The sequence below is a fragment of the Ananas comosus genome, linkage group 3 (assembly GCF_001540865.1).
Source record: "Ananas comosus cultivar F153 linkage group 3, ASM154086v1, whole genome shotgun sequence".
NCBI lineage: Eukaryota > Viridiplantae > Streptophyta > Magnoliopsida > Poales > Bromeliaceae > Ananas > Ananas comosus.
In genome coordinates this window covers 15,164,507-15,189,845 of record NC_033623.1, presented here as the reverse complement: position 1 = coordinate 15,189,845, position 25,339 = coordinate 15,164,507, and the positions used below count along the sequence as shown (strand labels likewise).

General features: G+C 36.3%; 2 protein-coding genes across 4 annotated transcripts; both read left to right on the top strand.

The window, feature by feature from the left end:
* Positions 1,248–5,111, top strand: LOC109708173 (cationic amino acid transporter 9, chloroplastic). Its single transcript, XM_020229803.1, has 8 exons — positions 1,248–1,502; positions 2,245–2,657; positions 2,937–3,113; positions 3,248–3,472; positions 3,550–3,726; positions 4,054–4,290; positions 4,491–4,580; positions 4,671–5,111. Exons 1-8 carry the CDS (start codon positions 1,301–1,303, stop codon positions 4,812–4,814), a joined length of 1,665 nt encoding a protein of 554 aa, XP_020085392.1. The 5' UTR covers positions 1,248–1,300; the 3' UTR covers positions 4,815–5,111.
* On the top strand, positions 5,791–25,247 carry LOC109707245 (uncharacterized protein At3g06530). Of its 3 annotated transcripts, XM_020228388.1 has the most exons (39): positions 5,791–6,182; positions 6,275–6,488; positions 6,572–6,667; positions 6,759–6,876; positions 6,963–7,136; positions 7,684–7,854; positions 8,845–8,900; positions 9,019–9,108; positions 9,186–9,334; positions 9,555–9,637; positions 9,740–9,868; positions 10,003–10,077; positions 10,208–10,376; positions 10,868–11,007; positions 11,092–11,199; positions 12,573–12,753; positions 13,291–13,388; positions 13,490–13,639; positions 13,742–13,898; positions 15,093–15,250; positions 15,398–15,479; positions 15,568–15,751; positions 16,596–16,671; positions 17,219–17,392; positions 17,527–17,598; positions 17,729–17,833; positions 18,382–18,471; positions 18,906–19,114; positions 19,227–19,434; positions 19,544–19,726; positions 20,195–20,290; positions 20,378–20,445; positions 20,528–20,846; positions 21,283–21,498; positions 21,602–22,282; positions 22,386–22,795; positions 23,551–23,800; positions 24,232–24,402; positions 24,764–25,247. In XM_020228388.1, exons 1-39 carry the CDS (start codon positions 6,023–6,025, stop codon positions 24,992–24,994), a joined length of 6,501 nt encoding a protein of 2,166 aa, XP_020083977.1. In that variant the 5' UTR covers positions 5,791–6,022; the 3' UTR covers positions 24,995–25,247. The 3 variants fall into 3 exon arrangements, with proteins under 3 accessions (XP_020083977.1, XP_020083979.1, XP_020083978.1); XM_020228389.1 differs by lacking the exon at positions 5,791–6,182 and having other exon boundaries at positions 6,418–6,490; XM_020228390.1 differs by lacking the exons at positions 24,232–24,402; positions 24,764–25,247 and having other exon boundaries at positions 6,023–6,182; positions 23,600–23,737.

The following is a 25,339-nucleotide window of genomic DNA, read 5'->3' as shown; positions in this document are numbered from 1 at the left end:
TTTTTTTTTAGGATGTCAATGGGTCGGGTTTGGATCGGATATTTAAAAATCCGAAATCGAATCCAAAAATCAAATTAAAACCCGAATACAAATCCGAGCTCGGCAGGTTTTAAAAATCCATATCCATACCCATATATTAAAGTTATATGGGTATGGATTTTTAAAACCCGCCGAGTTCGAATTCGGGTTCGGATTTTAATTTGATTTTCGGATTCGGATTCGAATTTTTGAAAATTCTATTCAAACCCGACCTGTTGACATCCCTAAAAATGAAGAAAATGAATATAAATATGAAACACGGTGAATCATTCACCGTGTTTGAACACGGTGAATAGTTTACCGTGTTCACAGTTTTGACTGTGTGCCGCTGACGTGGCACCTGCGTGACAGGACCATAACTATTTTTGCAAATTAAATTTTGACAGAATTATTTTTAAAATAAAAATTTTTTAGTTGGCCNAAACCCTCAGAAAAAACAAAAAGTCGTAATCGCTGTGATTTTATTTCTAGCTAGCTTTAATATCCAGCTACGAGAAGAATTCGTGCACCATATCTACCATGTCATTACTATTAGATTGGTTTAGAGAAATACAATAGCTACCCGCAGAAAAATATATGCTTATCTATTTTTCCGGCAGTGGATTAAGCGCTACTTTATAATATTTGAAGGAAAACTTTTAAAATATTTTAAAGTATAAAATATATATTTTTAGCTATCGTATCAGCGGTTATTACAAAATAAACACTTATCGATTTTATAATGCTAAAAATTTTAAAAAATATTGTAAATTTTTGGATGATAAAATATAAATTTTAAATTCTACGCATAACTTAATAGAGTGCTTTTGTAGTATTTTTCTTTCAAAATAGATGCTTAGTCGGAGGATTCTTTTTGTTTTTCTACTGAGATCTTTAACTATTGCTATCTCAACCATTACTAGCTTTTGATTAGTCCGGTCCACATATGACGTGGTACACGACGCGTTTACTTACTCCCACGTGTCTCGTTAAGTACCCGGTGACGCATCGTCTAACGTAACTCCCATCTTCGAGGGAACGCATAGGCGCGAAACAAAGCGACCTATCCCACCGTCAGATGAACTTACAATCAATCACTTCGGTCCGATATTAACAAGCAACGACCTGTGAGCCGTCGATACGACGCTTCCGCATGCGCCACAATCCGCATAGAGGGCAAAAAAAACAGAAAACGCCCAACCCGATAACTCGCGCCGCTTCGCGGTAATAAAACGAATCGCGAACGAGCGCTCGAGATCTCGCTCTACCTCGTTCGTTCGCCATGGGAGGTGCCCACAAGGTCACCACCTCCGCCGCCTCCGCCTCTTCCTCTTCCTCCTCCACCCGGCGCTCCTTCCTCTCCGGGTTCTGGTCCTCCGTCCGCCGCCTCGGACTCCTCGAGCTCATCCTCCTCGGGATCGGCGCCTCCATCGGCGCCGGCATCTTCGTCGTCACCGGCACCGTCGCGCGCGATGCGGGGCCGGGTGAGTTCTCGTGTCCCTGCTCTCTCTCTATCTTGCTCTATCTCCGAGCGGTACGGCGCGTAGAACAGTGAAATCATGCATCGGGCGAGCCATACATCTAAGGCACGACTCACGAGTCGAATTCTTTGTTTTGATTTGAAGATACTGTTAAATTTTTCTGAGAAAGTACGATCTAGTTCAGTAATTTGATCGCAAATTTGAAATCAATAACTAGTACGCAACCTCTTACCTGTGATTTGCTATACAACGGTTAGTTTTTCGAGAATTCGTTGATACTTGCTTGTATTGATTTAGGTACTCGAGAAATTACCTAGTACCTTCACTCCTATTTAGGTACAATGAAGTCCCTAAACTCTTTATTGTACCGATCAAATCACGAGGTCTCACAAATCACCATTTTCATAGTATTTCGTCAAATAAATCCATTATTACTGTTATCTTACAAAATTCGCATGATTAGACGCGTGGCGTGGACAAACGAAAGCTAACAAGGGTCATAAGCTGAATAATAATCCACGAACTAGGTGAAACCCAAAAAATATATTTAAAATGATCTTATCTGGTTAGAAGCTTTAACTTGTGAAACCATAAGATCGAGGAAAAACTAATGGGTAGCTCCATAAAGTAGAGGAAAAAACTTATGTCTCAGCTGCTGACCCTGTAATGCCATGCTTCACTGTTATTTCTTGGTACATAAAATGCGGCCTTTTCGTTCACTTCTTAATCTATGGATCTAATGCAGGTGTTACAATAAGCTTTGTTCTTGCTGGAGCAGCATGTGTGCTCAATGCCCTCTGCTATGCTGAGCTAGCATCGCGCTTTCCTGCTGTGGTCGGAGGAGCATACTTGTACACATATGCTGCGTTTAACGAGCTCACCGCATTTCTAGTTTTCACCCAACTAATGCTGGATTACCATATTGGTGCTGCTAGCATTGCACGCAGCTTAGCTAGCTATTTTGTATCGCTCTTGGAGTTGTTTCCTTTCTTGAAGGGCCATTTTCCCAGCTGGATTGGACATGGTGGCAAAGAGTTTTTCGGGGGAATTGTTTCCATTAATATATTGGCTCCGATTCTTCTGATCATCTTAACAATAATTCTTTGCTATGGCGTTAAAGAATCTTCAGCATTTAATTCCTTTATGACTTCATTGAAGGTAGTACTTCACAAGCTTGTATGATTAACTATTAGCTGTTTTTTATGATATGATCCAAGTGAGGCCTGATTTCTCAGTAGCTCAAAGTGTGAATTTGTTAATCCTATTTGATTGGTAGGTCATCTGTGAATTTTGATTCAAATTAAGAATTGCTCTGTCCTTACATAGAAATTTTGCTTTTAATAATTTCTTTGGAACTGAGACTATTTAAGAGAGCTTTGCATTTGGTAAAGTTTTTAGTCATTCATAATATCTAATGCTATATCTATTAAATTACAGGTTCTTATTGTTATATTTGTCGTACTTGTTGGTGCATTCGAGGTAGATGTATCAAACTGGACACCATTTGCACCAAATGGTTTTAAAGCTGTTGTTACTGGAGCAACAGTGGTATTCTTCGCGTATGTTGGATTCGATGCTGTTGCTAATTCTGCTGAAGAATCTAAAAGACCACAGGTATTGTAAGTCAGGTGCTATTATTTTCAGGCTTAAAATCTCATCTTTTCGAGATTATAGAAATTAATTCTTCTTCTATCAAAACCATCTGATGTCCAACTTTGTTATTTTTTCTTTACTTTTCTTTTGGTAAGAGGGACTTGCCTATTGGCATCCTAGCAAGCCTTGTGGTATGTGTCATTCTATATGTTGGTGTATGCTTGGTAATAACTGGAATGGTTCCGTATCAACAACTGGGTGAAGATGCTCCCCTAGCTGAAGCTTTTACTGCGAAGGGATTGAAGTTCGTTTCTATTTTAATCAGCATAGGCGCTGTTGCTGGTCTGACAACAACCCTTCTTGTTGGATTGTATGTTCAGGTGAGATTTACAACTTGCACAATCTGATTGGTTAGATCTTTGAATTAATCTCTAAATATATTGTCTAACATGAACAGTCACGCCTCTATCTTGGGCTTGGAAGGGATGGTTTGCTACCCAAAATCTTTGCTAATGTGCACCCGACACGGCACACTCCTATCCACTCTCAAGTATGGGTCGGTACTGTAGCTGGCATATTGGCGGGTCTCTTTAATGTACATGAGCTGTCACATATTCTTTCAGTTGGTACACTGGTATGTGTTTGTTTTGGGGCCTTTTACTTCCTATAAAGTTTGATTTCTCATTTGAATAGTTCATTGCAAAAATACCTCATCCTAATTTGGAAGTCAATCTTCTTGACAGGAAGTTGGTTTCGTGTGGCACTTTTCCTAATTACAATTTATATTTTGGAATACAATTTTCAAAGGGCAAATCTGAAAATTCAGATTTTGCAGGGGAATATATGCATTGATAGATAATTATGCAGGGATATATATGCAAATGCTCTTCTTAGATATGTAAATTCTCTTTTGTTTATTTGCAAATTCAAGCACTTAATTCTGAATAATTGTTGTGGGCAGACTGGCTATTCTGTCGTCTCAGCATGTGTAATAACTCTTCGCTGGAAGGACAAAGCAACAAATCGTACTCCTTTGAGATGCATTTCATCCTGGCTTGAAGGTGTTATAAGTCTTATAATAGTTGCCTGTGGTGGGTTTGCTGCTGGACTTTGCTATCGTTTTGGTGCCTCGTACATCTATTTACTTGTTGCTGTTGTGATAGCCATTCTTGCTGCTGCTGCTCTTCATTTTCGACAAGTAATTGCCTTTACTTTTTGATGCTAACTGCACCATTTATTCTAGTTGCTAGCTTTTTCCTAAAAGTAGATAAAAAGTTTCGTGGCTAACCAAAAGTTGTTCACTTAGTATCAAAAGTACTTACTTGATGTATATAGCAATTAAGTATTAAAATTATTTTTGTCCTGAAACTTTCAGTTGCTAACGATCTTTTTTTCCAGGCTTATGCCGACCCGGCAGGCTTCTCTTGCCCTGGAGTTCCCATTATTCCTGTTGCTTCCGTCTTTTTCAATATCTTCCTTTTTGCACAGGTTAGTAGAAGCTCTTATACTTTGCATTTGTAATACCTCCTACCCTGAAATACCTCAGCTTCGTTACCCAAATTCATTTACCTCTTGCAGCTACATGAAGAGGCATGGTACAGATTTGTCATTCTCAGCCTCATCTCTGTAGTTATATATGCGATTTATGGTCAATATAATGCAGTTCCTGTGAGCTCAGAACACTCGGTAGTCTACCATGGAGTTCCTTCGGAGGCAGCTTAGTAGCTATGTTTAATTTTTCGGATCGTCTCAAATACTTTATACTCTAAAATATATACTGAGGACATTAGATCCTTTTAAATACCTCCTACTCTAAAATATGTACTGAGGACATTAGATCCCTGGTTTTACAAATTGATCCTGCTCTTCATGGCTTGCGATTTCTATTTGCCACAAAATATTGGCGAAGTTATTCTAGAGTATCATTCCTTGTAAAGAATCTGTAAACGTACATTGGTTAACTACTATTGCAGTTCGCAAATTCGGAATACTGCGCAAATTGCCATTTTGTTCTTTTCATGATTGAGGATATTTTAGTATTGGCTGTTGTTGCTGCTTTAGGATTGTTTGTTTGTTTTTTTGGATAATTTGATTAAAAGCTGCAAACTCTGTGGCGTACCTATTGGGCCGTATTTGGGCCTCGCTATATATATATATATATATATATATATATNATATTTCTTTTAATATTTATTGAAATCCTAATTCAGATTGTTTAGTCCAAAAAATTTAATAATGCTACTTATGTATCTACTTTTGGGGCCAAATCCGATACACGTCCTGGTTAATTGGTGGCCTCTATAGCAATAATGTGGTTGTTTTAACATTTTACTCATTTTCTGACAGCTTTGATAATACTTTTTCGAAAAATTATATAAATGTTGGCTGAAGTGGTGATTTACTATGGTTTGCGGTGAATGAAAACGTGCAGTTCTGAAATTTAATAATAATGTTAAAAGAAATACTGTTTTGAAAATTTGAAAATGTTATTTTTAGATATTTTAAATATTACGTCACATGTTTTAAAATTCCACTTTAACGGCCAGCAATCATCACTCTTAGGCCTGAGCCGGCCCGGCCCAACTTATCTGGCCCGGCCTATCCCGGCTCGTTACTCATTCCACAATTAAAAAAAAGTCATTCTCGTAATTTCATTGTAAAATTCCTCTCTATATAAATCTCTGCCGCTTCAATGTTTTTGCGTTTCTTCGCTTGCCCCTCTCCGCTTCCTCAGCCGCGACGGTCGTGGAGGGTTTAGGGTTTAAGCGCGGCGATTTCCTCCAACGGTTGTTCGCTTCTTCATCTTCTTTCTCTTTTGTTCTTCTCGGAGGGTTCTCCAACAGGAGAGGAGAAACCCTAAGCCTAGAGTAATCCTGTCCCTATCACCTTCTTCTCTCTTCGTTCTCTCGCTTCGCTTCTCCAATTTGGACATGGCGACCTCGCTCGCCTCCCAGCTTCAAGCGATCAAATCCGTGGTTGCGGGGGCCCCTGACCCCATCAAAAGGCCACAAACGCGCCCTTCCGTGCTCTTCGCCCCGAAAGAAGCCGCAGATATCGATCTTCGAACTATCCTCCCCATAGCCCTCTCTGGTATGTCATATCACCCCCCTCAATTAGAATTCTTTTCACGCATTACGGTTTTGATTCCCAATTTGGGTCCTCTCGATGGGTTATTGTCTCAGGATTGGAGGTTCTCGTCGATCTTGATGAGCGCTTCAGAAGCTATAAAGACACCCTCTTTAGCGAGATCAGCCTTGATCTCGATAGAGAAAAGATGGTTCCAAAAGAAAACGAGAAGCTCAACGGGTCGATACATTCGTTTCTTCGATTGCTTTCCGGACACTTGCAGCTCCCTGCGGCTCTTAAGACGTTGGAATATCTCATCCGCCGATACCAGTGTGCCCTTCACGTTCCTCCCTCTGGATTCAAGATTTAATCTTTACATAGAAATAACTGTTTTTTGGTTGCTTGGAATGCAGGGTCCATGTATACAACATTGATGAGCTGGTCCTCTGTGCGTTGCCCTACCATGACACGCATGCCTTTGTCCGGATCATGCAATTGATGGATTTCAGGTGAGCGGGCAACAGTGAGTTTTATATTGTCTTTCTTGCAGATTACCAGTGATCTCATTATATTTTTACTTCCCCTTGCTAAATGTTGTAGAAATGGCAAGTGGTCATTTCTTGAAGGTGTCAAGTCTTCTGGTGCCCCACCTCCAAGGAACGTCCTTGTGCAGCAATGTATCCGAGATAAGGGTTTATTGGAGACTCTTTGCAACTACGTATGTACAAACTTGAATTTTTTTTGATTCAGAGAAGTTTTTGCAATCTCTTTTAGAATTTGTCATTTATTTATTCCTTTTTCCAGGCATCTCCAACAAAAGATTTCCAGCATTCAAGGCCGGTAATTTGCTTCTGTACAGCTATGATTGTGGAGTCACTAGGTGCCATACCTAAGCTGGACACAGAGACTGTACAGAGGGTACTAGGGTTTGTGTTCAATGGGCTTAATCCTGCCATGAAGGGAGACCGTGATCATAAGGTAAGATTAAACTGTGTATGTGCTGGATGCGAGTGCTATTTGTCACAGAGCATTATATCAGAGGATCATGTTCTGAATGAATAGCTAGGGAAGTTGTGTGCGAATTTTTATTGTAGGAACATTATCACAATTCCTCAAAGCAATACATGGTAACCAATTTATTCTTTTATTTCCTTGTTTGATTGACCTTCTATATCTTGTCATTTAGCACTACCTTTAAGATTTTCCAGTGCGATAATATTCCTCCAATATTAGATTAATCAATTTACTATGTTGTTTTTCTTGATGTATTATTATTTGACTTGTTCTTTTTGTTGTTGCTCTAATATACACTTTTTGGAACATTGCATTATGCAAGTTGGTGCACAAGTTGTGGACTGAGATTTTCTGATGCGTTAGTTTTGTAGGAATTAAAGGCATCTAAGTTCTGTTGAGCATTTCAAAAAAAAAGAAAAAGAAAAAGAAAAAGAAAAAGAAGAAATCTTGTGCTACTTGAATATTAGATGAACTTCTCTGTGTTTGATTTTGACAAATTTGTATTGTACAGGCTGGTGCACTAATGGTTGTTGGTTTGTTAGCAAGTAGGGCAACATTAGCACCGAAGCTTATGCAGAATCTGATATTTTTCGTTGCAAGGCTGGCGCAACATGATGCTAGTGAGTCAGTAGACTTACCGTGGCTTCGTGTGATGATAATGGCTATGATTAGTCTTGTACAGGTAAGGATTCTTCTTCCAATTAACCCACCATCATAAGTTGGTAGCAATGAGATCACTGCTTGACTAGATTCAGAAACTGATACAGTCTGTTTAATTAATAGCAGTATATTCTATTCTAATTGGAATTGTATATCTAACAACTGAAAATGAAAAAGAAGAAAAATCCAAATGATGATAATGAAAAATTTACAAATTTAAGAAACACATTAAAGTTGTGATACTTGTGTATTGATTTTGTACTACTCTTTCTTTTATTTTACCATTTGCAACTGCTGCTTCAACTTTTATTCATTCTGTAATTCACAAAAGAGTTTTGCTGCCATGCGACTGCTAGTTCCAACTTTTTTTCATGCTGTAATTCACAAAAGAGTTTTGCTGCCATGCGTCTGCTAGTTCCAACTTTTATTCATGTGTAATTCATAAAAGAGATTTGCTGCCATGATTCATGGACTACCTCCATTTCTCAATACATATACACACATATATATATATATATATATATATACGCGCACGCGCGCGCACACACACACACACACACACACACACACACATATATATATATATATATATATATATATATATATATATATATATACATACACACACACGATGGGGAGGTAGCAAGTTTTTGGTCGAGTAACTCAAATTCACGTAAGCCAAGTGAGATATGCTAGTATCAGATGACATCCCTTTTTTTGAATTTTTTATTTTTTTTTACTTTTTCAAGACATCCCATTTTATCGACAAATATATTTAATGCTAATTGTTGATTTGATTTATTGCACCTTTATTTGTAGCTAAATTTTAGTTTTAAAACTGCTCTCTCTCTCTCTCTCTCTCTCTCTCTCTTACACACATACACACACACGCACTCACTCCTCTCTCTTTCTTGTAGTCCCAAATTATGAAGCATGTGGTAGGTTTCTGCACATTTAGGCTTAGGGTTTTCATATAATACTCTGCTGAATTTTTTCTTCTTTCCTAATCCAGTCACAGTCAGCTCAAATGTTCCCTAAGAAGACTCTAATGATTCTGAAGGACATCAGGTCTTTGTCGATTTATTTATTTTTTACTGTGGATTTTTGTTTTCCTATCCCCAGCGAGTTGTCATCTTTTTTACTCTTCAACCTTTTAAGTCTCGACTCATTTTGTGTTTTTGTGAAGGGATTTTGCTGCAGTACTTGCTGAACTATCAAATGAGTTCAATATTCAGAGGTTTACAAGCCTTTATTTGGAAACATTAGTTGATTACAGGTAGCTATTTTTTTCTCCGTCTAAGTTTCTTTTATGGTGCAAATATTTAATTATTCACAATTTTATCCTTTCGGTAGTGCTTCTGATGATTCATGCTGCTCATCTTTGATCGATATGATCGAGGCATTCCCCTTGAAGAACTTTATTGATAAGATTGTGGCGAAGGTGCTCTCTTATTGTGTGAAGGCATCACAGATCACGGATAACCCAAACTTAGATGACAAAGGTGTCTGATTACATTACTCTTTACATTTTAATTTTTGATTTGTATTTTGTTTAAAAGGGGCTAGTCAGTCATCCTATTGCCCCTTCACTGACCTTTTTTTTTAAAACAAAAAAAAAAGATCAGCACGTCTGAACTTTTTCCTAGTATTTATTTGCTTTTCACACTAGGAACTGTTTCTTACCCCCCTCAAACTGTTCATCATGAACTGAATGCATCACAGGCAGGTGGGCAAAGAAAGTCCTTGCTTCGATTGAGAATCATTATCCAACTGAATTTCGTGCTGCTATTCGCAAATTTTTTGAGGTGTGTAAAAAAATCGATTTCCCCCTCTTGTTATCATCATTATATTTTATTATGCAACTTTATGCCTACATTGTGCTCCTTAATGTGTTTGCATATATCCAGACTTCTAAAACAAACTTAAGGAAGGAAGAATCTATTGCAAAAACGTTGTCATTGATGTTTGATCGAGATGCGGACATGCCAGTGGAAATATCTGATTCAAAAATCTGGTTCTCTTTGGAACATCCAGAGGTATTCCTTAAATTTTGCTTTTCATTTTGTTCTTGTCAATAAGTCTGGGAAATCTTTCGCCATCAGTCTTTTTAGCATATTCAATTTTTCTTTCTTGTAGTTAATATTTGAATTCATATCTTGAACATATTTAGGCCATAGTTCGTAAATCAACCTTCTCAAATATTGCTGCATCTGGCGTCCTTGGGAAGATAATTTCTAATCCAAAGGTATTGCTTTGTGAGTGTTGCTACTGTGAAGGATTTGCTTTATTTGCTTTTTAATTTCTTGATCTTGTAATTAATTGATTATCTTCAAGTTTTTATGTGAATCAAACTTCTTTTCTTGCTTGGAATGCAGATGGTTGTCAATGTGCAAGATGCAATTTTACGTGGGCTTTATGACGATGATCTTACTGTTGTTCAAGCAGCTTTATCTATTGATGAACTAACTGGAGTAGTCAGCCCTCCACTTCTTTTGAAAGCTTATCGCCATGTGCTATCAAAATGCATTGAAATCATTAATAAAGGTCAGTATGGGATTACTGTAATTTCCTTTTTTTTTTTTTTTTTTGACTATTGGTCTTCATAATTCTTTTATTTTAATGCTACATTGGTAAACAACTAAATCATCTGGTTAATATAGATGTCGCTTGGATGGATTCATTCTTAGGTTCCTATGATTATAAACTATGGTTTGGATGATCCCTTGCCATAATGGTCATGACTACTGAAAACTGTTCAGTATAGGGATTTGAATTTGTAAAATGAGAATTTGCAATGTGATTTCTGAAATATCAAATGGTATTATTTTAGCTCCCTTGATGTTTTGTATTAGTTTCTTATTTGCCCGTAGAAATACTTGAAGCTATCATCTGGGTTCTAGAGATGATTTCCTCTAATACTTTTTTCTAGGTGAATGTGTTTATCAGTAAAATTGAAGCTTCTGTTTACCTGATATACCTACCTACTGATATTAAAGCAGATTATTACGGGCATCCACTTTCTTTGTCTATTTCAGGTGTTTCTAAGACATCGTTAGCTTGTGATGTTGCTGTTTCATGCCTCAAACGCATAGTTCTGGAATTCCAATTGAATCACTTAGATTATTTGAAGGATATCGCAACAATTATATTTCCTTTACTACTTGTTCAACGAAAGGTTTCATTTTTCTTTTCCTTTCTTTTTGATTCTTCTGCTTTTTATGTAACTCTTGTCGTTAAACAACATTTTGGCACCATACAGACCTGGAGACTGAATTTAGAGGCTCTGGCATTAGTGAAGCAAATGCAATGGCCATTCTATGTTCAAAGTTCCATTACAAATGTGCAGATAGCTCTCGAGCAAATGAAGGTTAGAGTATAAGCACTGTAACAATTACTCTTCTGCCTATATTTAGTGGATACAATAGGGACTATGCTAACCATTTACTGTTGATTATCTGTTGTGCACGTATCATGGAATTGAAAAGCTGTACTAGCATCTTTGAAAGTTGGTGATATAATTTTTTGTGAAATAGATTATTGAGTACAAATGTACAATCATGAAAAGTCTTAGTAAAAGTAATGTTTACCATCAATGTCTTCCTCCTGTCTTGTAATTAGCCTTTGTTTCTAATGCTTCAAATCACACTCTTAATATTTAAGTTCATTGCCTCATTAGGCATTGCCCAATACATGTTTAACTGATAGATTATGTTTTTGAGTTTCTTTATGTCGTTTTTCATATCGACAGTCTGCCAGATTTTCTAGAAATTCGGTCATATACTGGAGAATTTTAATGATGGTTTTCTGTAATTTATGAAAAACAGCATAAATTATTATTTGAATCTACGTGGACATGCATGTTTTAATGCTGTTATTTACAAGGTTATATCGCTATAGGATAGTCTAAAATGCAAAATAGTTTTAAGTAATCCGCTAAGTTATTTACTTGAAGCTCTTTCAATCACCCGGGTGAAGATAGAACTGGTGGATATTATATATTTCGAGATGCTGAGTTGCTGACTTGCTTGCCAGAATGTGCAGTAAAAAAATTCTATAAAATGCTTCTCTACGTAGTGATAGGCAACATTAATAAGCTTTTACCTCTTATTTATGTCATGAACTATGTAATTTTTTTCTGTACCTGTATATATAGCATGCTCTCTTATAAGTTCCATTTGGTGCCTAGTATGACTATTAGTTCTCTTTCCCTTTATGATTCGTAAAGTGCACTTGCCTCTTTGCTGTTCTTGGATTCTCCATTTGATGTTTAAGATTTTGTTCATGCCTGCTTATTTACTGCTTTTACTCACAGTTTCTCTTTCTTCTAACAAAGTAAGACTTTGGAAAAGTGACCTGTTTTTGGTTGTATAGTTAGCATGAAGCTTATTGCGGTAAATATACAGTTGAAATGGAGTTTCTTTGTGTGTCTCATTTTGCACAGATAGTTTGCTCATGTTGTAGGCATAATATATTGCACAGGCATGTGGTTCATGACTTTAAGATTATATATGCTTGAGTATACTGCGAGAACAGTGAGCATGTTCTTCCAATCATTAGCATATATTTATAGCGTATTTACATATTCATAACCACGCATACAAACTTATCATCCGTGTAGTTTTTAGATCTGTATAATAGGTGGCACCGTTAGATCATTACTTAATTGCACTTTTATCATCTGTTCTGTTATTCTTTCATCTTAAAATATCTTTTCTTAACTATGAATTTCTCAAATTTCAGAATTTGGATTTGCGTCATGCTGCTTCCATCAATATGAAAAATATTGGTGCCTTTGCTGACACCTTTCTGGCAGACCTTCGGGAACAAATGCAGTGGTTGACTGAGTGTAGCAATCATGGTGGATTGTCCAAGAGTTTATTTTTACTCATCATATTGCAGGCGGTCATCATCCATAATGAAGGTTCATTAATTATTAATTATATCTTATTAGTTCTTCTAGAATTAGTGCTCTGTTATATGTCTTGATATTCTATTTGTTATTTGCAATCAAGTTTTGCTGAGGTTCTGCTTAATTTGGCACCCTTTGGATTTAAAAAATTTTCGCCTGGCAACTAATTAAGAAAAGGAGAAGCAGAAACCAAGCAAGCTAATAAAACTAAGTTCCAATGTTAAAGAGAACTACAGAATTTGTTCAAGTCTTCAATGTCTTTGTGAGAAGCAAACTACATTGTTGGAGCATCTAGCCTTTCTTAGTCATTTTGACATATTATCAATCAGACAATATGATTTTTATTTCTTTTATTTTAAACCTATATTTATTTGTGAGTTCTATTAAATTCCATATTATGAGTTTTACTTGGCAGTGCACAAATTGCTGTTTCCTGTACTTTGCAAACTGGGACTAATATATTGCAAGCAGTATATTGATTGCCATATTTAGTTTTTGATTGTCAAATATTTTGTAACTTAACTGATATTATTTACTTGTGCCTACTAGAATCTAGCAGGCTTCTAGAGATCTATCAAGCTTGCTCTTCATTTTTGAAGAATGAGTGGCTTAAGATGGAGTCTCAGGGCGGCATTGTTAATGAAGAGGTGCTTTTGTGGGTCTTCATATGATTAATTGATCCTATATTTAATGTTAGAAGTCATTCAGAATTTTATTTGAGCGACCTTTGCTCTTGCATTTATTTCAGATCAACATGGACAATTTGGAAAAATCCCTTGCAGAATTGGTTAACCATCTCTTTACTGCTGAATCTGAAGCATTGAATGCCAAAATTATTAGTTGCATCTTTTGGAGTCTTTTGAAAGTACACTCTTCAACTGCTAACCAGGCTACCTTGGTGTGTATATATTTATTTTTTGTACTTAGTTGCATAAAAAGCCTTCTTTTGTTTATTTGTGTGGTTTGCTAGCTTTTATGATTGAATATTACTTGTCCACAGGCTGATGTTAGTGAGAGAGAATCTATGCTTGATGATCTATACCTCTTCTTCGTCACGTCACCGTCCAAGGATGTCTTCAGAAAGCATCTTCAGTTTCTCTCTATTAACTGCACTGGTTCACCTCTTCAGTTTCTTTTGAAGTACTTTATACAGGAAGGTGTGCAGTTGCTATATTTCGAAATTGTTCAATATCATGTTTTGTCAATGTGTATTTTTGGAAGTTTTGTAAAGCTTAGTTTCTTTTAAATGCTTTATATTAAATAACAATTAGTTGACTTTATTGCTAAATTCCAAGAGGGAATTGAAACTTCTTGAAACATCATATTTCGAGACAAAAAAGGACCTTAATATGCCCTTCGGATATTGATTTTTTTCTTCCTTTGGGGTAATAAATTGCTGTTCTTCGTCTCATACAAGGATTTAAGTATAAATCTTTTTTTTTTTATTTGGGTCATTCAAGAATTTAAGTGCCGTGGCACGGGATCGTACCGGAAACTTCTCGGCACGGTGCATGCCGAGCCGTGCCGATGCGTGCCGGTCAAAAAAATTCTTGTATGCCAACACATAATAGGATGAAATATTTATTTTTTTTAGCAACAAAATATTCTAACTATTTATTATGTATTTTTATCACATCTTTTGAACTTTATTGAGGAAATTACTTAGTAATTTAAAGAATAGAGAGTTTTGAGCTGTACCATCGGCACGGGGTTTTTATTGTGCCAGTACCTTGTTGGCATGGTACGGCACGGTGGATACGGCCCATGCCGACGGGCACTTAAAACCTTGGGGTCATTCATGAATTTTGACAGCACAGCAACTTTGTTTGTCACTATCACTTGATCGATGTTATGTAAACTTAAACCTAGGAAATTCAACGTATGCTAAGTTTCCAGGAAACTAGCTTGGAAGCTGATTAATTCTTTCATATTCTTGTAATGATGGTTTGCTGTGTCAGGAGTCTGCTCGTGCCGCCCTTTGATTATAATGGTATAATTTGCACACTTATGCATTGCTAAGTATGGCAAAGCATGATTTGGAGAGCCCTCATTTAGAGGACATACACTATATGCAAAGATCTGAGGAACTAATATATTTTTGTTAATCAATTTATTCTTTTTTCCTTCCTTGGTACACTAGTCTTGAGGAATTAATAGTCCTGATGTGTTTATTACTAACTGTTGTAGGAAAGTTTTGTTTCTTTAATTTCTAAATTGCTCTGGCATTTGTGCCGCTTTGTACTCATCTCACTTATCCCATAATTGGACATGGTTTACTTTTCTTTCACAGTTTTGTAATTTCTATGGTTTCATGAGTACTTTTTTTTATTTATTTACTCCGTCTATTGTAGGTTTCCCTGCTGAAGTCCAAGTTGAAAGTCTTCTCTTGTTGGGATCTGTTTGTTCTCTATTTGCATTGTCTGAAAGAAATAGTTTGGACGAAAACTTCCATTTGCAACTTCTACTTGGATTTCCTTCACTTCTTATTCCACTCTCTCATGAAAACAAGGTTCTTCATTGGAGTCTTTTTTTTTTTCCTCCAGTTGTTCTGTTTATTCAATGAGTTTCACTGAGCTTCTAATATGTGGTGTTTATCTTTTGCAATATTTAATTGTAAGTTTTCTTGCTTACGTTGGTTTATTGAATTTTAATATAGGAGATGCGGATGTCTTCCTTGAGTTGTATAGAAGGACTTTATATAATGTTGCGACGCTCGAATGCCTCTCTTTCAAGAAATGGTTCTTTGTCCTTTTTTTTCCTTTTCATTTGTCTCAACTGTGAGATTCTTTTTTGTGAAGGATTTATGATTTGATATTCTTTTGATAGGGAGTAACAGTAAATTACTTCAGCGCCTAGCATTACCATTACCAACTTTTGGAGACTTTCTGGAGTCCTTGATCAACCAAAAGGAAATGATTTCCTCTGATGTGAAATTTCTTCCAACTTATATGACATCAATTTTAGGCTCATCTTCAAATGATCTTCTGGTTCCTGAAAGCATTCATGACAGGTTTCTCCTTTTGTTTCCTTATAATTATAATTGATGAAAGACCAAATCGCGTGTAACATGAAACGTGCACTCATTGCTGCTTTCTGTTTCTGTTGCATTTTGTGGTTTTAGATTCTCTCTGTCCATGATCTTTACTGTATACAGTTCCCGCAGTATGTGTTTGGAAGGCAATGAATTGTGTTAATTACATAGTACAGACCATTAGGACTATATTAATGACCAACAAACATAGTGGAAATACTCTATGATATTAACAAATTTTACTCTGGCTTGTTGAATTATTTACTATAATAGATGGCTCTAGGTTGGTTGAATTTTGTTCAAGTCATTTCTGTTGGGGTTTGAGTTTGGGCTTATCTGTGCTTTTTGTCTTTTCCGTTCCGAGTGTCATTAGTTTTAAGTGGTCAACTTTTTTCTATTTTAGAGCACATTAGGTTTTGATTAACTTGTTTAACTTTTATCACGTGTTAGAGTTTAGAAATTCTCTACGTAGTTAGGGGTGCTGACGTGGCAATTATTCACAAACATAATTGGATGCAACTCAGAGAGTTGTGGTTACTACTATCATAGATTCAAATTAACTTCAACTACCATTTGTATTAGTAAAAATTCCTTTTAAGCTTATTTTAGTGTATGTGGGCGTCTTATTGCCATTTCTGTAAAAAAATTGCTCTGATTTTTTGTTCTTGTGAAAATAATCAATATTATTGGCATATCATCCCTTTTTCCTAGTAGTTTTAATTTTTCTAAATGCCATCCCCTGTATTCTTGATTTTGTTGTTGTTGATCCAGAATAACATCATTCTTTAATTGCAATTTAAGTAGCTATTTTTTTTATTTTCAGGTTTGATCAGTCATCAAAATATGCTATATTGCATTTCATCTTGGATACTGCTCTTCAATATTCCTCTTATGGAAAGGTTTGTTCTCCATAAACAATCAAAATGAGTTCTAATTTGGTGTACATTTGGGAAGTGCGATTGAAAAGTGTAGCTGCTGGTAACTTGTTTAAGTTCATTAATTTTCTACAGTTAGCTAGTCAAAACTCCAGAAAATTATAGTTAGCTTCAATAAGTAGCAAGTCAGCTTAAAATCCTTGGGCACTTATTTAACAAAGTGCATTTATGATTAGCCTTAGTCATGTTACCCTTTGTCAAAAGAACCTAATCACTCAGACTAAGCTTCTAAGTTGGATTTCGTGCCCGCTGTGCATTTCTGAGTTGTGTGATAACTTGCTAGAAGGTGCTTTTTGGATTTTAAAGAAGTGTACAGCTGCATTCTAAACTTCTACAGTGGCAACACATTTTTGCTAATTCAAAGTCAGAAATTTTTGATGGCAAGGACTATTCTTATCCTTAAATTTATTACTCATGGTGATTAGTAATCTTTGGTGCTCTTTGTGTGGAATGCTTCCTTTTAAACTGTTTTCCCTTCTTACGGTTGCTAATTATGCTAACTGTTTTCCAGCTGATGGTGCTATCATTGTTCAAAGGAATGGGCGATTGCATATTTCAAGTGCAAGCTGTTAAGTCATTGTTGCTTGAACTTATGGATCGGCGTAAAAAATATCACCTTGGGACAGATAGTTTACATCAAAACCTGTCGACCCATGAAATAGAGATCTTATGCTTGCTTTTGGAGGTAACAGTAGCATCCTTCATTTTTTTTAAAGCTTTTCCTTCCGCATTTTATATCTCCACCTTATGCATTTGTCCATGTGTTGTGCCTTTTCAGTGTGTTGAGTTATGCTGCATTATATGTTAACACTTTTGTAGGTTTCACTTTCTCCTTCAAGCTCTGCTCATGTGGATGTTGAAATATTGGGCATTGTGACTGAAGCATTAAGAGTAAGTTGTTGTACTTTGTTGTTCTCACATTTTTTTTTTCTGTCTACAATTAAAATCCAAGTTTACTGTCGTTGTATATTTCTGATTAGAGCTGATTATTAAGGTTCACATAAGTGTTTTCAAATTTCAGGTAGATGGTTTGTATAGTGAAGATCCTGCTCTTGTCCGACCATGTGTTACCGTCCTGCAGAACTGTGGGCCTGCCTTCTATGATAGTTTGAACATGGAGATGCAGGTTATGATTTAATAAGCTTTTCGTAATATTCTTTAGCCTGTTAGTTTAATTGGTATGTTGGTGCTATTTTCTGTATTCCTACTTCTCTTGTTTGCTGATTTGTTATCAAGTTTGGTATCTCATGGTTGACTGTTTAATAATATTCTTCTCCTTATTCCTGTGGAATAAGCATGCTGCATTAATTGTGTAATTTTTTTAAGATGAACATAACAGAGAGGTTATAGCAGTTAGGATCAAATGAATGTTGCCAGCAAAATGTTATTTGTGCTCCCACTATTTCTTTATTGCATGCTGGTGCTTGTTCTTTCTCCCCCCTCTGTTTAAACAAATGTATGCAGACTATTGCTTATCATTTGTGTGTGCATATTTCGGCTCATGTTGCTGCTACATGGGATTAGAAAGAAAGCTTCAAAGTCTTAAGCTGTTTTAATATGCTTCTTCAGATTTTCTATTGAGTACATCATGTTCATATATACTGCACTTTTGATTTTTTTATATTTTATGATGCTGATATATTGCACTGTCATTCACCGGATACTCTCTTTCAGGTTAAGATTTTTGCCAACCTTGTTTACCTATTTCGGAATGATAATGCAGAAGTTCGAAATGCAACAAAAGCAGCACTGTTGAGAGTAAATGTAAGTATTTGTGTTTATTCTTTAAATGTTTTGCTGTTGATTTCATCTTCCTCTTAAGCAATATATACCTCCAGAGCCTTTTTTTTTTTTTTTGCTCTTTGTTTTGTATAATCAGGGTGGTTCAGTTTGAAAACAAGACTGCATTAATATCGTGGCAACTAGGCTCTGTATTTCTCTGTTGGTAATTGATTGTAATTTTTTGAAAGAGAAAAAGAGTTTCACTCATTAGCCTGCCCTAAATGATGGAATTTGCTAAGATTACATTATTTAATTTTTGTCAATGGTCTTGTTCTTTATAGATTAATTTTTCTTTTTAATCAGAATGACTGCTCGACAGCATAATGCCTTTATTCAGGCATCATGCCAACATCCCTTTTTAATTCACAACCTTTGGCTAGTTATGCTGATGTTCTTGTTCATTTTTGCATTGGCAGATTAATTGCTCAACAATTGATGAGCTTATTAAGGGTTTTGTTGCTTATGGTGAGACGTTTGGTTCGTCAAAAAGAACAAAGAAAAAGAAGAACTTGAAGAACGACAGATTTGGCATATTTCATGATTTATTTGGCAGAGAAGAATCAATAGTTTTCTTCCTCATGTCTCTTCTGGATATTCTATTGCAAAAGAAGAATATCAACAAAAGGTTGGCTCAAAATTTGTAGCTAGTTTCTCAGGCATTCGTTTTTTCCCGAAAGGTACGCCAATAATGTGTGCCTTCAGTAATGTCAATTGACTGATAAACTGTATCTTTTCAGGGTTTACTTGGTACCGCTTCTTTTCGAGGTTCTTTCAAAACTCTTCTCGAATGATTGGCTTCTAGATTTATTTGATCAAGGAGAAAAGGGAGCTACAGAGCTATCTGAAATTCCGGAGTCAGTCTCTGGTGTTGTCTATCAAGCTCAGCAGACAACATTGTTAATCATCAAAGATGTTATTGATTCATTAGAATCAGATTCTCCTCATGTAATCAGTGTTTCCTTGAATATCATTTAATTAGCATGTTCTTTATTCCTTTATTTTATTAGTTTTGTTTGTTGGTTCTACTTTTACGAAATTTGATGTGTTTGTGCAGGCTGAGCTAATCAGTAAAGTAAATGTGGATCTTCTGATTGAATGTTCGCATTTTGTTACTGATGCGGCGACGCGCAATCTTGCGTTTATGCTGCTTTCTTCTGCTGCAAAGGTTTCTCCTCAGTGTATTTCGGAAAGAATTATTGATATATTTACTGTAATTGGAGAATCTGCTGTAAAGCAGGTTAGTGTTTGCTTTTAAAACTATCTATTTACCTTGTTGTGGCTATTGATCTCCTTCATAAAAAATTTGTTGGCACACTAACGTTAGAGCTGTAATATTTATCATTACTATATTTGTGAAAACTTAACCTTAGCCATAATATTGCTGAGGATATACACTACCAACAATCATCGTATTCTTTATTGCATACTGTTGCTAAGGATTCTTGTTGGTGTTAACACACTGAGATTTGACGAGTAGATCCTGTTTGTTAAGAGAGATCGATAATTCATATTCTTTAAGTTGCTATTTTACTGTGACCTGATTTCTAGAACTTAACCTGGTCAATGTCATATCTTTTACGACTCATGAGGACTTAAAATGCAAAGTACTTGAGAATTTGCTGATTGCTCTTCTTGCTTGTTTGGGAACAAGGTGCATATAACTATTATCTAATATTATATACTCTTCCTTTTTGAATGTCGAAAGAGCGACAGCCATTCACAACGTGTGCTGGAGAATCTGATATCAACTCTAGTTCCGTGTTGGTTATCGAAGACAACTAGCATAGAGAAGCTTCTTGAGGTAATTAAGATATTGGCAACTCTCAGTAGATTCTTTTCTACCCCTTCTTGTGCATTTCTTTCTAATAGGATCAACTCTTGCTTTCAGATATTCATCAAAGCTTTGCCAGACGTGGCTGAACATCGGCGGCTGACGCTTATAATATACCTTTTGAGGTAATACTAATGTGTAGTTACTGTTGAGATGGCTATGCCTTTCAATAACTCAAATTCTGAATACTGTTGCCTTGTCTATCAGAACCTTAGGAGAAGAAAGAAGCTTGGGCCCAGTAATTGTTCGTCTCCTCCGTTCCTTAGTTCGACGAGCTGCTGAATCATCCTTAGATGTTATGCCCAAAGAATGGGAATACATGTTGGCAGCGCAAGTATGCGATCAATATTCATGTACTATATGGTTTCCTTGTTTGGTAAAGGTGCTGGAAGAAACCAGAGTGCATTGCGAACAAGGAGGTCTATTTGCTGAACTACATATTGGGATGCAGTTTATTCTGTATAAGCTGCAAACTGCAGAATTGGTTTTTGAACTTGAATCTGGGCAGCATACAGATCATTTTCAGGTTTTTTTGGCCTCTAATTTCTAAAAGTTCTTTCCTTTTGTTGTTAATCCTAGTGTTTTTAGAAATTTTTGGACCTTGGAGATTAGTGCTAACTTGAAAATTAGAGAAAATAATAGAAATATGAAATAACTATACATATTACAAATGACATCCAACTAGCTTCTGTTTTCATTTCTTTGTATATGGCTTCTATTTTCATATCTTTATATGCAGCTGTGCATGCAATTCCTTCAAATGATTTATCTTTACTAGCACCTTAGTCATCAAGATTTATTGGCAGTCATGTAATTAACTGGTCAGAGCTTCACATATATTCTCATTTTTAGGTTGTTGATGATGCTTGCTTCTAGAGGTTTTCTTTGAGCTAAGAGCTAACAGAATTTTAGTTTTTCTATGTAAAATCAATCTCAACCACATGCTGTTTTATAATTTGCAGAACACGCTTGGAGCTCTTATGGAGCAGGTTGTCTACCATTTGCAACTTTCTAGTGCTGGAAGCAGACAACTGAGGATTCATAAAGACGTTCTGAAGGAATTTAAAGATTGTGTCAATAGAGTGCTCAGAGCAATTACAAAATGGATGGTTCCCTCAACATACTTTGGAGCAATTACTCATTTACTTGGACATTCAAGCGGCAGTGTGAAAAAGAAGGTACTAAGTATAAACTACTTGTTTCTTTATTCACAACTAAATGCATGTAAACAATTCATTTTTGGCTCTGCAATTGATTTTTTTCCCCCTACTTTGTGAACAGGCATTAGGGCTATTGTGTGAGACGGTGAAGGATAAAAGTATGGCTGAGAAGAGAAAAAAGGATACAAAGAAAGCGCAGTATAATGCCTTTCCACTCCATGTTGATGAGACTGCCACTCCTTCATTTAATGAATTGTGTTTAAATATAGTTCAGTTGATTGATGATACTTCTGATAGTTCTGAGGTCCCTACGAAGATTGCTGCAATTTCTTCTCTTGAAATACTAGCCAAAGAATATCCGTCTGATAATTTTGCCTATGGCACTTGCCTTACGAGCATTACAAAGCACATTGGTTCAGATGATGTGGTGATTTCTTCTGGGATAATTCGTGCGGTAGGCTCTTTGATCAGGGTGCTTGGTACAAAAGCACTATCTCAGCTTCCCGTTGTCATGAAGCATATTTTGCAAAGAGCCCATGAGTTCTCCAAGTGTCCTAGTCAGAAGTTTATTCTTAGCGCTAGTAGTGGTTTTGATGGACTTTCGAGTCACAGCATATCTCTTTTGCTATCTGTTCTAATGACTTTAGAGGCAGTTGTTGAAAAGCTTGGTGGGTTTTTAAATCCATATCTTGAAGATATATTGGATCTCATTGTACTTCATCGAGAATATGCTCTAGAGTTAGATGTGAAGATACAAGCTAGGGCTGCGAACATCCGCAGGCTTCTAACTGAGAAAATACCGGTATGTTTCAGCTCTGACTTCATTTATTAATGCTTTTATGTGTAGGAAATTATAGTCTACCCTTGTGCTTTTTGTTTGTATCTCATGAAAACTGGCACTGCAGGTTCGACTTATGCTTCCGCCTCTGCTCCAGCTGTACACTAGGGCGGCCCAATGTGGAGAAGCAAGCTTATCATTGACTTTTCAAATGCTGGGATGCTTAATTGGTGTCATGGATAGGCCATCTATAGGAACTTATCACGTGAAAATATTTGAACAATGCTTGGTAGCACTTGATCTCCGCCGTCTGCTCCCAGAGTCTGTTAAGGACATAAATGTTGTGGAGCAGAGTGTTATTCATGCTATTACTGTTCTAACAATGAAACTTACTGAGACTATGTTTAGGCCCCTTTTCCTCCATAGTCTTGAATGGGCAGAGTCTGAGGTTGAAACCAGTCAGTCCTTGACAACAAAAAGCTTGGACCGAGCAATTTCCTTCTACGAATTGGTCAATAAACTTGCTGAGCAACATAGGTGCGTCCCTTGTGTATATACATACCTTGTCTTTCGAATTCTCGTGTCTTACTGTACTATCTTAAAGGAATATATTACTGCCCATAATGTTGTCTGAATTTTAATGAGAGATGTTCGTGTGCACTTGAAACACCTGCTACACCTAATTTGGGTGATGTATTTTGTTGTTTGGTTTCTATAATTAAGGTGATTCCCAGTTACTATCGGTATTATTTTTCTTACTGTTGATGTTCCTCTTGTGTGTCTGATACTTTTGACTTTCCCATGATTAGTTGTCACTCCATGCGTGTCAAAAGGATTGTAAAGTTAGTTTTTTTTTTCCTGGCTTCTCCAATCAGTTTGCTTCCTTCCTGTTTACTAATGATATTTCAAGGTGGTCTAAATGATGATTTTGTCCATCATTTATTGGTAGACTGTTTACTTATTTTTTGTGATTTGTTCTTCAGTCAGTTTGGTCGAATCATGTAATGTTGGTTCTTCAAAGAGTGTCATTAAAATCTTGATTACCATTTTCTCGAAAATCTTGAACTATCCCATGTCAATATTAAAAGAGTTCCGTTCTTGTTGTGCGTGGCTGATTTTTTTTTTTTTTTTTTTTTTTTTTTTTTTTTTTTTGAATTTGTAGAATCATATATTTTTAATATATCAGTTGTGTCAGACAAGGCTGTGCACTATCACTAGTTTACAACTCTATGAACTCATGTTTAGCATCTAGTTTTTATGGATAGTTATATTGCTTTTAATTCTTTGTGCAGGGCCTTGTTTGTACCTTACTTCAAATACATTGTTGAGGTTTGCGTGCAGTACTTGACAGAAAACCAAGATGCTTTAGCTGGTTCGAAACAAAAGAAGAAGAAGGCAAAGACCGCAGATGCAAATAATCAAGGAAAAGACAAATCTTTGGCCCCTAAGCAGTGGCATCTGCGAGCTCTTGTGTTGAAGTCCTTATATCAATCTTTCCTCTACGACACAGACCAGAAGTTTCTGGATTCATCTAATTTCCAGGTTAGTTTCTTTACATCATTTTATTTTCTTCTTTAGAGTGCTATTGTCTTATAGTGTCCTTTGTGTTCCTGAGGTTGCTGAGTATCTTCTAGATGCTTGGCAAGCTATGGACTGGGTGTAAATTGATGTACTTTGTTATATTCAGATGCTTTCTTAAAGCTGACCATTGGAAATTATTCTACATAGCTTACATGGAATTTGTTGCAATAATTTTAGCAGAATACTCTTCCTTTTTTACATGTATTAACTTGACATTTGTGACACCTTTTTGTTGATGAGTTTAACTTAGTGATTCTCGGTCCTGAAGCTTGAACTTAAAATGAATAATGAATCACATGAGGCCTAACGATAACATTTTTTAAGTTTATTTTTCCGGCTAAATGAAAATACTATTTTTCAAGCTGAATAATGAAAGCTTAAAATTGTTACAGGTTCTTCTGAAACCTATAGTTTCTCAGGTCATGGTGGAACCTCCAGAATCTCTTGAGTCGTTTTTGGATGTACCAACTTTGGAAGAGGTTGACGAAACACTGGTTTTGTGCCTGGGTCAAATGGCTGTTACGGCACAATCCGATGTTCTATGCAAACCACTGAACCATGAGGTGCGTATAGAAATATTTTTTGACTGCATCAGGCTCGGAAAGGACCGATATGTTTTTTGCATTATTTAATGATGGAATTTTGTATGTATCCTTTTGGAAGTGCAGTTCCTTACGAGAATACCCTTGTCTTAAGTTGGGAGTCAATTAATGCAAAAATAGTCTTTATTTCTACAAAAGGGGTTATAGGATCTGTTGGATCCGATTCGTATAGGAAAGGAACTCAGTTGCCCTTTTCCTTTTTTATTTTTCCCCTGAAGAAAACTTTTTTCGGCTGTAGGAATTTCAAAGCATTTTTCTCCCTTGACTGCAATGCTTTTACTTAATTAGATGCTTTACTAATCTTTCCGTCATGTTTTTGTAGGTGTTGATGCAGACGCGGAATGAGAAGGTGCGGCCGAGGATCTTAGGACTGAGGGTTGTGAAGTACTTAGTAGAGCATTTGAAAGAGGAGTATCTTGTCTTTTTACCTGAGACTATTCCATTCCTGGGCGAACTGCTCGAGGATGTCGAGCTTCCGGTCAAAACTTTGGCTCAGGCAATTTTGAAGGAGATGGAGACCCTCAGCGGGGAAAGCCTTCGACAGTACCTCTGAAATTTTGGGCCTTGTTGGTAGAATGTTAGAATGAGACGGAATGCTCATTCCCACGGAATTTTGTAGAATTAGGGGGAATACATTCCCGTTAAAGTTGTTTTGTCTAATAACTTAATTTGTATATTACGCTCTTTCATGTAATTTTATATATTTATATATTGTTTTTTTTCTTCTTCGGCTGACAGATAGGTAGCAGAAGTCGCCATTTTTTAATAACTTAATACAGCTTTATAAGAAAATTTTTCCTTAAATATATTATAGATCATATTTGAATAGATGGCATTTACGCGAGGCGGTATTACCGTCCTATATTACGTTCACTTCCATTTTGTGCTGCCTTGGTAT

Bases quoted from the DNA above. Each gene is read 5' to 3' on its own strand.
- LOC109708173 (XM_020229803.1), top strand. From the start codon at position 1,301: ATGGGAGGTGCCCACAAGGTCACCACCTCCGCCGCCTCCGCCTCTTCC. The intron at 3,114-3,247 runs GTATTGTAAGTC...TCTTTTGGTAAG, and splicing joins AAGAATCTAAAAGACCACAG to AGGGACTTGCCTATTGGCAT. The intron at 3,727-4,053 runs GTATGTGTTTGT...TGTTGTGGGCAG, and splicing joins TTCTTTCAGTTGGTACACTG to ACTGGCTATTCTGTCGTCTC.
- LOC109707245 (XM_020228388.1), top strand. From the start codon at position 6,023: ATGGCGACCTCGCTCGCCTCCCAGCTTCAAGCGATCAAATCCGTGGTT. The intron at 9,109-9,185 runs GTAGCTATTTTT...TCCTTTCGGTAG, and splicing joins GAAACATTAGTTGATTACAG to TGCTTCTGATGATTCATGCT. The intron at 20,847-21,282 runs GTTTTTTTGGCC...TATAATTTGCAG, and splicing joins AGCATACAGATCATTTTCAG to AACACGCTTGGAGCTCTTAT.